A 12,115-nucleotide genomic window follows, 5' to 3' on the forward strand; every position below is an offset into this window, starting at 1 on the left:
CAATCTGTAAAATTACATTAACACCTGAACTGGATGTAAAATCAGCTCAGGCAGTTCAGTTTGCTCCACACACAGCCTCCGGTAAATGAACAGTAATTTAGAAACAGATTGTTAACTCAATTTGAAATCAAAATCTATAAAAACTAGAAATTATATCGCTTAGCATAAAGTCATTAAAGACGCTACAATGAACTAGACAATAATTGGCTCACATTTATACCGTATGAACGATAACTTTTCGACTGGCATCATACACAAAATGATGTGACTTGAAAAGGTCACTTTGTAAGAATGCACGAACAGAACTGATGTTTATCTGCTTGGCTCGTTCAGCAAATTCGCGTTCAGTAACTTCGATGCGCCACTCTTGACTCCCAGCATATCGAACACGTTCGAAAGCTAATCGGTCTTGGACTAACTGTTTAAGCAAGAACAATAACAATTCTTGGTTGTCGCGACGATAGCTCAAAAATCGCGAGAAAGTCTGGAAATAATAAAAAGATAAGTAAACCAATGAAACCTTTGAGTAAATAGTATGTCAAGGTAAAAACAAAGCAAGAATTTATACTGCTTAACACTAATAACGTTGAAAGAGCGTAGACTGGCTAACACCGAATGAGATGAGTAATTAGGCACAGAGATAAAAATGATACAAGAGTTTGGTGACCATCTGGAGATCAAATTTATTTCCAGTGTTTATATACTGGATACAACGCAGGTAGTAATTGAAAAGGCGCTTACTTCAACCAACTGACAAATAAAATTTGTGGAACACCAACCTGTCGCATTGACTTCATGACACTGAATTTTTGAGTAGACACGAATGACTCCAGCATGACACGGAGAGCCATATTAACATCATCCTCATTCACAAATTCCCGTAAATGCAAACGAGCGTGTGCTTCTGACAAACGGATTACCGATTCAATGTGTCGGACAGTTATTGGTAAGCTCCCAGTTATCTATAGGATTAAAAAATCACATTAGGTGATCACAAAGAATAAATAAAGAGCGAACTCAGTATCGTAAATGGTGAGTAAGAGAAAAAAGAATCAATAACATGACTAATAACACAGACTAACCATGGATTCCCGTCTTAGATCAGCGTAAGCTGCAGCAACCTTGTCCTGATCCATTTGGTTTAGCTTAGGATGAATACGGTCTTTTGTATAAATGATGTATTTCTTTAGCAATTCCTGAAGTCGAAGTAAAACAGAACATTATCTAGTACGATTCTAAGTGAAGTGACCGAAATGTATTGGATTACAAAACATGGTTGGTGTTTTTAAATATTAACAATAAATGTTAATATTTAAAAACCTCAGCCATTTTTATATACATTAACGACTGCACACAAACAAAACAAACGAATATCACTACTTATGTCTTCACACATATGGAACTAAACAAGACTAATTAAAACATTAATCCAATGAAATACTAGCTGACCTTGCAAATCGGGGTTTATTTAGTAAAGACTGAACTATAAATAAGAATAAATTATCTTAATTTAAGACTTCAATTGATTGGTTATTTCCAAGTCAGCTTGGTAAAACGATGACAAAATGTCAAACCAAAACAGAGCAACAAAAGAATGATGTTGACTACAATTATATCTAACCATGGAAACAAACAAAAACAGTGCGTAAAGGAATGCGTCAAAAAATCAACATATATTTAAGCGAATGAACGCTTCGGGATGAATTTGTTATAAAATTATGCGGAGTTTAGATGACCGAATTTCTATGAATTTGAAGAAATATTTAGAGATTTTCCTCATCGACTGACGAGAGCAACCAAATCAATCCAGCATCTAAAGCGATGTAATAACAGCCATTAGGTTCAACGAGCGATAACGCAAAGTTGCCTTACTTACCTTAATCTCAAAATAAAAAATGTACATATACACATAAACTCGCCGTTATAAGCCAAAATTAGTCCGTTGAGAAACTAAACGGTTAGTTATACGAAACTACTGGTTGGGTTTCTACATCACTGAACATTGTTAAACAAACGTTGAAATTACGAAAACGAACTTCTTTCGTGTTTTTAAAAAGCACTTATTTGAAGAAGCAAAATCCGCATAGTAAACCACATATTTTGCAGGTGGTGAAGTAAAATAATAAAAGCTTTCAAAAATAGAACATTTATAGGTATGTAAAGTTCCATTAAACTACGCTATAAAATTTCGAGTTCCCATAAAAATATACAACAGTTTATTACACCATATTTGCGTCAATATGTATTATGTCTACGACCACAAATTTACATGGCAACTACAATTCATGGTTAAGAAATAGGGAAACATGTATGTTTTGATATTGAGCTAGCATTTAAAGGAGAGTAACTAAATATTATCTAAAAATAAGACTTGAAGTATTGTAAAACTGCTGTACATAATTCTGAATAACCGAAGAAGCTTCATTTCCTTATATTTTAATGAAAACGAATTACAATAAATCTTAAGCACTATTTGGCAGTAGCTTTTTTCTGTCAACACATAGCATTTGCTAAAGACAAGCACTTCACTTGAGGCTTGATACAAAATGACTACATCAATGTGAAGAATAAAGCTTGCGTTGAAAACAGACAATTTGAGTGGGGAAAGTATAAACGAACATCGATCCAGAAATTCAACTGACTTACACTTATGTTGCTTTAATATTGGTATTACAAGTATCACATAATGACTATATGCTATCGAAAGATAATCACAAATTTTTTGTAACCTGTATGAACCCTTTACATTGACAAGGCGTGACATTTTGCTTATTCTCTGTGAGGTAATTTGTGTTGCAAACATACAACACAGAATAGCGTAGCTCAGGGTATACTTGATTGATACCGCATCGACAATACATAATATAGATCGGGAAATTGAACGGTATATCGCCAAAAATAAGTTGGAAAAGAATAAATGTATATCGCAATCCTGACCGAGTGTATAGTTTGATCGGTCCAGAACACTAATAAAGGAAGTTGCTACGCAAAGCTATGTTTATTGTAAGAGCAATTAAACTAATGGGACCATTTAAAATTAGGACGGATATTCTTCTGCATTGTAAAAGAAAACATCATTCCCAAGTTTCACATTATTGGCTTGCATTTGATGCAATATTTCAGCCGATGGGTTCATGGTTAGACATGTGTCTAACTGAGAAACTAATTTGTTTCACTCTTGAAATAAAATCTTCAGACGATAAGTAATCAAATATATGGTGTATTTGTATTAATATATAATGTAGATGTCCGAAGGATTGAAAACCACTTGATGAGGCAGTAAATCAACTGGGGTGGTTATGATATGTGTTACGCATGCCCAAACAGTTTCATCTATATGTGCTAATAAGGTATGACAACCTGAACGGATGAACTTACGCATAAGGTTCTAATTTGTGACTGAAGATATCTTGCTTACGCCGAAAGTGAAGCAAGGCGGTAAAAGCTAACCGAAGTTTCTGAATTCATATCGAGATTTCGTCAGAAATTGGACTATCAAGACTGATGAAGCATCCCAGATACGTGAAGCAATCGATGCGTTCAACTACCTTCCTACTCTTTAGATTTTTGGGCTAGTTTGTAATGAATGGAAACAACACAAATAAACAGTCAGGAAATCATTAAAAGCCCCTAAAACAGAATATGAACGATAATTATTGCGAAAGACAAGTATGATGAGCAAAGAGTACAACATTAGAGTCGGACGGGTTTTTATGAACCTACTATGATTCTACTTAACATTACACGTTACAGCAGGTGATGACATGTCATGAGTGACAAATTACTCAGACAATTATGTTTACATAATGTGTAAGAACCACTTATATATATATATATATATATATATATATATTATATATATACGAATTCATTACTACTTACCTGATCTAGTGGTTGGATGTCTGCATAAGAACCACTTCGGGGAACACCACGTTCTGCTAACTGATCATTCAGAGCAGCATGCTCCTCAGGCGTCATATTAGGATGGTGACGCATATGGCTGCCAACAACAAAGCGTGCAAGCATTTCATCCTGTCGATATATTACAAACAAATTTCGAAGCATTCAGTATTATTTATTAGCAAAAATAAGAGAGCGAACTCGTTTAAACCACGAATATAAAGTAAATCGCAGTGAAACCCATCAATATCAACGACCATAAACGCAAAAACTTAGGTAAAGTTGCTATATATATATATTGCTGTTGATGCCCTCTTGTATCAATGTTTACGTGTTCAAATAAATAAAATTGAAAGCTATGAGAATTACTTTACGAGCGATTAAAGCACGTTTGGTGGACATGGGATTTGATTAGTGAAAGTCGAGAATTTCGATCGCACTATTTACAAGTTTATCCGCACAAAGGTCAAACCATCTAAGACAGGCAACATACCACATCCAAAAGAGAATTAGACGAATAATTACATCGCCGAGATCTTGAGCACAACTAGGACTACTAATTCGATAAATACAAGACAAGATCGATATTTTCCAGCATTTCTAATATGATAATTGTCAAACAAAATAAACTGTGGACGCATCGCATAAACAATTACATCGTTTATTGAATAGTTCTGCTGTAAACTCAAATATTTAGTGCATAAAATGTACTACTGAAGTTCCTTATAAGTAGCATAAAGCAAAACGGTGTTCATTACATGTCAGTACATATAAGCTAGGGTAAGATGTTTCAAAACATGTATCTAGAATCGGATTCCGAATGCCCCCTTCATCCAAAGTAAACCAAGCTCTACACACCTCCAGTATGATGTCACCATTCTGAGAGTCTACGTCTCAAAGTAAAAGATCGGTGAATTTTTTAGAACAAACGAATGGAAGTCGTCAGAACTTCTGATATTGAGAAACAACAACTTAGTTAACAAAGTAGTGACGTTGACAGATATGTGTATTTCATTTAGATCTTAGTCAGATAACTGACAACAGGACCAATGTGTGGTTAACTAAAGAGTGAAACGGGAGACCCGGAGTCCAGAGTTAAAAGTATTATCAAATTTGTAAGACAGAATTTATTTGCTAAAAAATAACCTAACTAATTGTTAGCCCCAAGTATTTTTGTAAACTTAGGCACCGTGGTTATTTCACACAATGTTTTTGTTTACAGCTACTGGTTGGTCATAATCAATACAACACTTATTACTTTAATCATATGGTAAGATATTGCAGAAGCATAAATCGTGAACTTTGTAGAAAACGAACCATCAACTTTCGCAGAAATTAGAGAAATAGATAGAACCATAATACCAGTAGCTAACTTAGGATATTAATCTGAACACATGTAAAAAATAAACAATCAAGCATAAAATCTTTGTATATAGGGCAAATTATAATACTAATTGTTTTATCGAAAGTATCTAAGGAACGGTTGTCATTAGTCACCTGAATAGGATCGACTGCATCACGAACAACACAAAGAACGTCAAAACGACTCAAAATTGGCTCGCTCAGATCCACATTATCGGAAAATGTCATGCTTGGATCATAACGACCACCGATAGGATTGGCAGCGGCAACGATAGTACATCTTGCTTGCAGGCTTGTAACAATACCTGCCTTACTTATTGAGATGCTCTGTTGTTCCATGGCTTCGTGTATAGATGTTCGATCCTGGTCGTTCATCTGTAAAAGGAAACAGAAATCACTTTACTTTTCCCATCCAGTCCTAGAGTTAATAAGTAATGCAAAGAACGGGAGCCAGGAATTGGAAGCAGACATCAAAAGGATGAATAGCACCTAGAAAGGATTGTCCAGGCCAGAGTTCGATAGAGAACAGGTCTAAGTAAGTAATGCGAGCCAACGGTTTTAGTATTTTAAACTTGTAACGTTTAATATTATAACCACTACAAGTTTAAAATATATTATTTCGAGACTTAGTATTGTTTAGAATGTTGTCATCGAAATAATTGACAAACGAACACAGGGTTTTCGGATCGTTAAGTCAGGTTTCCCAATGGTTCATTGCTATGAATGAATGAAAACAAAAATTTCTGCTAACTTCTAGAACCAACTCACTTTTAAAAGCGCAAAGTACTTGAAATATAAAGGACGACTGCAAACTAATGACACGGATAACCCCCATTACACAAAAAATCGATATGATCTGCATCCTTTAGTTTGAAATCAACGATTGCTTGACAGACTTTTAGCTACTTGTACCTCAATATGATATTAAACGGTTTCCGTCAGTTACCCGAAACTGTTGCTTCACTTAACTTCAGGACGTCTTTTGACCGAAAAATTTCGTGCTTTTTTGAAGGCTTCCTAAATAACTAACGCAAGTCCTAAGCTCGCACGACTGAATCTGATGAACGTGTTTGTTGTGGTTCTCCAGTTAATGAAAAACCCACGCCTAATCGCGTCCTGGTCACAATCTGTTGGAAAGTAGGCATACATTCCCAAAAAGAAGTTATCTTTACCAATTTTTTCTGATTACGTTAAAAATTATGATCAAGGAACAGATAAAAAACTGTTATTGAGAATCCAAAATATAACTGTTTTTGATCTAGAGTTTAATAGGACACCGATGCTAAAAAGTACACAGGTAAATACTAATGAAACACGTTCCGCATCGACATAGAACAGACTCGAGGTTTGTGGGTCTCTGATATACTGTACAACAGTAGTCAGACTTGCATACACTGTGATTCTTTGGCTTGGAAAGGTTCCCACAAACCAAGAAAAATACTTACAAGAACACCAGTTCTCTTACAAATTGAAAAAAACTAGCGTTCATAACTCATATAAACATCCAGTACAAAGACATTCACCTTATCAAATTCATCAATTAAACAAACACCACGATCTGCAAGAACAAGAGCACCAGCCTCCAAAGTCCATTCCCGACTCATTGGACTGCGAGTAACATATGCGGTTAGACCAACTGCGCTTGCTCCCTGACCAGTTGTAAAAACACTCCTCGGAGCTAGCTGCTCAACACACTTAAGAAACTGAGACTTGGCAGTGCCCGGATCACCACAGAGAAGAACATTAATGTCACCCCGTACCTTGTGTTTTCCTCCTATAAGAATAATTAGAAAAAAGCTGTGAAAACAAAACACAACATAAATAGAAATAATATATTTGTAATATCCCAATGAGTAGAAATATTGGCCGCCCCTGACTCCCTTCTAACCATCCCCAATACTAGTCAGCATTGCGCATCGTGGTAATCAGTGTTCAGGCATACGTAACACGTCGCCCAACCATCTCAGTCGATGAAGATTCATGACCTCTTCAACTGATTTACTATCATTCCCTAATACCCTATGTTTTTTTATTTCATTTAAACACATACATATTGGTACAAAGGGCACCAGATACAATATGCGCCATACCCTATGTCTAACCTCACTATTACTTACCCGGTGATCCCAGCAGATGCGAGCAACATTTCCAAGACATCTGTGGTCAAATACTAGTAACTCACGAGTATCTTCTACCCTTAATGGCCATGTTTCACATCCGTTGAGTAGAACAGAGCGAACTGCTGCGCAGTATACTCGTCCCTTAATTGATAGACGGATATCTCGTCTTCGCCATAGGTGACGTAAGTTGGCAAAAGCCAAAGGAACTTTTTGAATCCGTGCTGAGGTTTTGTCAGACACCAACCCATTAGGGCTGATCAGACTTTCAAGATAGGTGTTGTCGACGCGTTCGACTACTTCACTCCCTATCCTTAGTTCAGGTGTTGACGCAGGCCAGTCCTGGAGAAACAATTCAGATCTAAAGGGGGAGAAAAGCATTCCAAATATCCCGGCATTGTTACTCAGTGTTAACAGAAGACTCTGCATTTTGTCAGTCTTCACCAAACAGGACTGTCATCTGCGTATTTTAAGTCGACAAGTGGACGATTGTCTGAGCATAGTTGTAACAGACGATCACCATTATCTGTTCGCTGAGCCGGAATACTAAAATACCCACCTGTCTTTCTGTTTGGTTTAAGCTGCCTACTTGAGCATTAAAGTCACCCGCTACGAATACTATGTCTGAGCGCTTAGCTTTTTGAAGAAGTTCAGAGAACTTTCTGTAAAAGTCATCTTTAACTTCACCCGGGCTGCAGTCAGTGGGAGCGTAGGCCGAAACGACGAAAAAGCAACGACGTGTGTCCCTATCCTTCCGAGTTTTTACAAAACCATTTAGGCGGACATCACACAGGCGACTGTTAACGAGGATCCACTCTAATAGTGCTTGTTCTGCCCTCGTACTAAGTGCTATGCCTATACCTGCAAGTCCACCAGAACAAGCCATCGGGTCACCAGATACACGGTGGGTGTATTTCGTCGGCTGTCCATTTAGGCGAGGTGAGGTCAAATGAACGACCACACTGGGATCCTGTATGCGTGTTTCGGAAACACAGCACACATCAATGGAACGAGATTCTAGGGTCTTAGCCAGAGAGGCTTGCTGGCCGATTTGACATAGGGTACGTACGTTGAAGGCTTCAATGTGTAGTTTGGAGCGAGGTTCTAGTAGACCTAAGACAGTATTTTGCGCACTAGAATCGTTGGCCATGGTGACACTTGAGGAGGAAGCCGAAAGAGGAAGTCGAAAGTCGAGGTGGGAGGAATAATAGGGATTGAAGGAGATTGATTATGAATACAGTGATATTGAGTGATGTTAGAGGTATGAGGGTAGTTATCACTTTTCGGTTGCCCACACCGTGGAAGGGTACCTGAAAAAGAAATCGGGTTAGAGTTGGTCATAGTGACCTGAGATTTTATTCATTTATTTAAACACATAAATATTGGTACAAGGAAGCACCAGATACATATGCGCCTCACAAATTTCATTCGATTTGTGTGAGGGCTGTGATACTGCCCAGGTGCCCACACTGAAGCAGGTGGTTTTCTTAGGGGGCCACACCCGGAGCCTTTGACCTAAAGGTCTGACCCACAAGGCAGTGGAGCATCGTAAGGAGATGTATTCCCATGGTAGCCGGTGACCAACAGTTGGTTCATACGCCATTCGTTCCTTCAGGATACTGGAGCCCATGTGCACCATTGGTTTGGAATCAGGGTTTTCCAACTCCCCTAGGTGGATCCTCCACATCCACCAACCCGGTTAAAGCGCAGGACATTCGCTTTTCGTCTTCTCACTTTTGTGAACAACACCCTCGCCACGAGAAGGCAGTGAGTAGGACTACCCTGACAGAGGCTATATATTCGCGTGGCCATATGAGAGCATTTCGAGAGGGAGAGCAGACTCTCCCCACTCTCGGCCGTACCAGGGCATTTGGAAGCAGTGACCTGAAAGTGTGACCGTGGTACCCAAGGAACAACTACTTGAGGTCAGATACACCCGATCCTTTTGTGGGTAATTTTTGTATTAACTCCGAACTTGTTGATACTTTACCGCCGAGAGACGGATATCCGTGAGATAAGGTAAGGTGTTCATTTTTAGGGTCGATCTATTCTAACCGCACTCTGCTTGTGGGAAGGCAGAATCACTGTTAAGCTGGTTGTTTGAAGAAAACAACTTCATTTCAAAAGCAGAAGAGGCTCTGTCAGGCTGGATTCCAATAGACAGTCGCTTGTGTGTTGTTCAAACAAGAGGAATAGTATGAACTCTAAGAAATAGGGACACACGCCGTTACCTTCACGTTGTCTTCGCCTACGCTCCCACTGATTGTAGTTCAAAGTTAGGGATGAATTTTATAATAAGCTATCCAACCTTCAAAAAGCTAGACGCTCTGATTTAAAAATAGTGACAGGTGATTTTAATTCCTAAGTGGGTACACTGAACCAAACCGAAAGGCGATTCTGTGGATCTTACGTTGCCGCTGCTCAGTACACGGATAATGGTGAGTCTTCTGCAACTTTGATCACATAACCGTCTCTCTCTGACAAACACTAACTTTAGACATAAATAAAACATTGTCTTACGTAATGCCCCCCACAACTGGCTCTAACAGATGAGATTGACATTAGCCAGCGTTGGAGAGGCTCGACAGAAGACTGTTGCTCATTTTAGAGCAAATATTCAAACTCGGATCATGCTCTATTTTGTGAACGTGTTTTTCTGCATCTTACTGGACGTAGACAGACCACAAAGCGAAATTCCCTTCAAGTTCGAATTTATGTTGAAAACAAGAATATTTTTCAGGAACAACTAGAGAATTTAGTGAATCGTCAAACTGATATTCAAACAGAAGTATCTCCCAATGATATCCAAAAAGCTGTGGAGACAACAGTGATATATTCCTGTAGCTTAAAGCAAACGGTTAGGAAACGTGTGTGGATTTCGGCGGGGTCTACATAGCTGCTAGGTAGCCCGAAATTCATGCCATCTGACTCCAAACGCGATGAGGAGCGGAAGCAGTTTAAACGTAGGCTAACAAAGCGTACGTGATGGTCGTGAGCAGTGGTGAGTAGCGAAAACAGAAGAGATGAGAGAAGGCGGTGGATAACTGTTCAAGGAAACGGGTATCGAGAACCTGTCTGTTGGTGAAACTGTCTCGGAGAAGGACCGGACTATTGTACACTCCCCAATCCAGATCAGACGGATGTGCAGAACACTTTAAAGAACACCTCAACTGGCCTTCAGAAACACCTGTTACCCAATGACTCTAAGCAACCTAAACAGCAAAGTGATGCGAGTCATCCAACTCTTAATGAGGTTGAAAAGGCTATGGGTAATCTAAGGCGAGGGAGAGAAGCCGGACCTGATGGATCAACCCGATATTTTTAAGGATGGTGGTCCAGTTCTAGCAGTTTAATTAACTCAGGTATTAGCTAAAGTCTGAGAACTGGACGTAATCCAATCTGACTAGTCTCGATCGCTGATCGTCTCAGTTTATAAGAGAGGATAGAAATCCCCTTGCAACAACCAAAAAGGAATCAGTTTAATTAATATAATTTCTAAAATATTAGCCTGAATAATACTTCTGCGCCAAACTGGAGCTCGCGAAGAGCAGACCCGAGAAAACGAGACTGGTTTCAGATCTGGACATGGATGTATGGACAAAATATTCACCCTTCGGTAGGTTTGGGAACATAGACATACTTTCCAACTATAGTCGTGTTCCTTTACCTTAAGGTGGTGTTCAAATCCGTTGATTGTGAAGTTCTTTGGTAGTGTCTGTCACTGAGAGCTGTAACAAAGAAGTGGATCAACCATGTGCAGGTTCTCCACAAAGACTACTGGCTGTCAGATGTTGTGCAGAACTGCTATCGGAGTTGGCTACTTTTAGTGAAGTTTATCAGGAGTGTCTGCTTTCTCCATTTCTATCAAACTTTGCAATAGATATACTTTTATAGATAACACTTCTATCGCCTGACGTTTCTAAAATGACGAGAATCAGAAACTGTCTCCGAATTCGACAGAAAATCTGGCACGTCGGTCCCCTGTGATGTGACACTGAAGTTCAAAAAAATTTAACAACAGTGAAAACATTTTGCATTTAACGTACCAGGATTTTTAGGCTCACCGCCGAAAAGTGCCAGTGCAATGCCACGTTTAATATCTTCATGACCATACACACTTGGAGCTATGCTAGCAAAAATTCGATCACCAATCCTTTCATCACGTGAAAGTTTCAAGATCGCCCTTGTGTCCTCATCAGTTAATGTCCCCACAGCGACCTGCATATATAAAACAAGACCGAAATCTACTCACCTTATCATCTTTGCGAACAACGTTGTTTGCTAATATGACAGTTGCAAAGACTGGAAAACCATGCTTGGTATTGAGTGACCCATCATAGCTATGTGTATATACGCCAGTTAACTCCTACAATTGGATTCATGATTGACTGAATTGAAACACAACTCACTATTTCATCTCCCGGTTTGCAGCTATCAACCAGATCATCTAAAAGAATAGCGTCTTTAGACCTAGGAAGACGGCCTGCCGGAACTTTGCCTGGGCTTTCCTGAAGAGTGATACGTTGATAATTTCTATAAACTGTCTGAAAAATAATTCAGAAATTAGATGTGAAAAGTCCTTATCACGACTGGGGCAGGCAAATACGTTACTAGAATACATTCGGCATTTATAGGAATGACAGTAAGCTGTGCATATGTTAACAGTATTTACCACTTTTTCTCTTTGCCTTTTAATTTCCTGGAGGTTTGTTGTTAGGTCTAGAATTTTACGACAC

General features: G+C 38.8%; 1 protein-coding gene across 1 annotated transcript; it reads right to left on the reverse strand.

Moving 5' to 3' along the window:
• Positions 1–214: 214 nt before the first annotated feature.
• Smp_054840 (putative DNA replication licensing factor MCM2) lies at positions 215–11,603 on the reverse strand (the record flags this gene model as incomplete). The annotated part of the gene is made up of 7 exons (XM_018794496.1): positions 215–484; positions 780–962; positions 1,083–1,201; positions 3,888–4,032; positions 5,398–5,637; positions 6,786–7,036; positions 11,426–11,603. The coding sequence occupies 7 exons, from the start codon at positions 11,601–11,603 to the stop codon at positions 215–217; spliced, it is 1,386 nt and encodes a 461-aa protein (XP_018648903.1).
• Between the last annotated feature and the right edge of the window lie 512 nt (positions 11,604–12,115).

This window comes from Schistosoma mansoni, chromosome 1 (assembly GCF_000237925.1).
Source record: "Schistosoma mansoni strain Puerto Rico chromosome 1, complete genome".
NCBI classification, from domain to species: domain Eukaryota; kingdom Metazoa; phylum Platyhelminthes; class Trematoda; order Strigeidida; family Schistosomatidae; genus Schistosoma; species Schistosoma mansoni.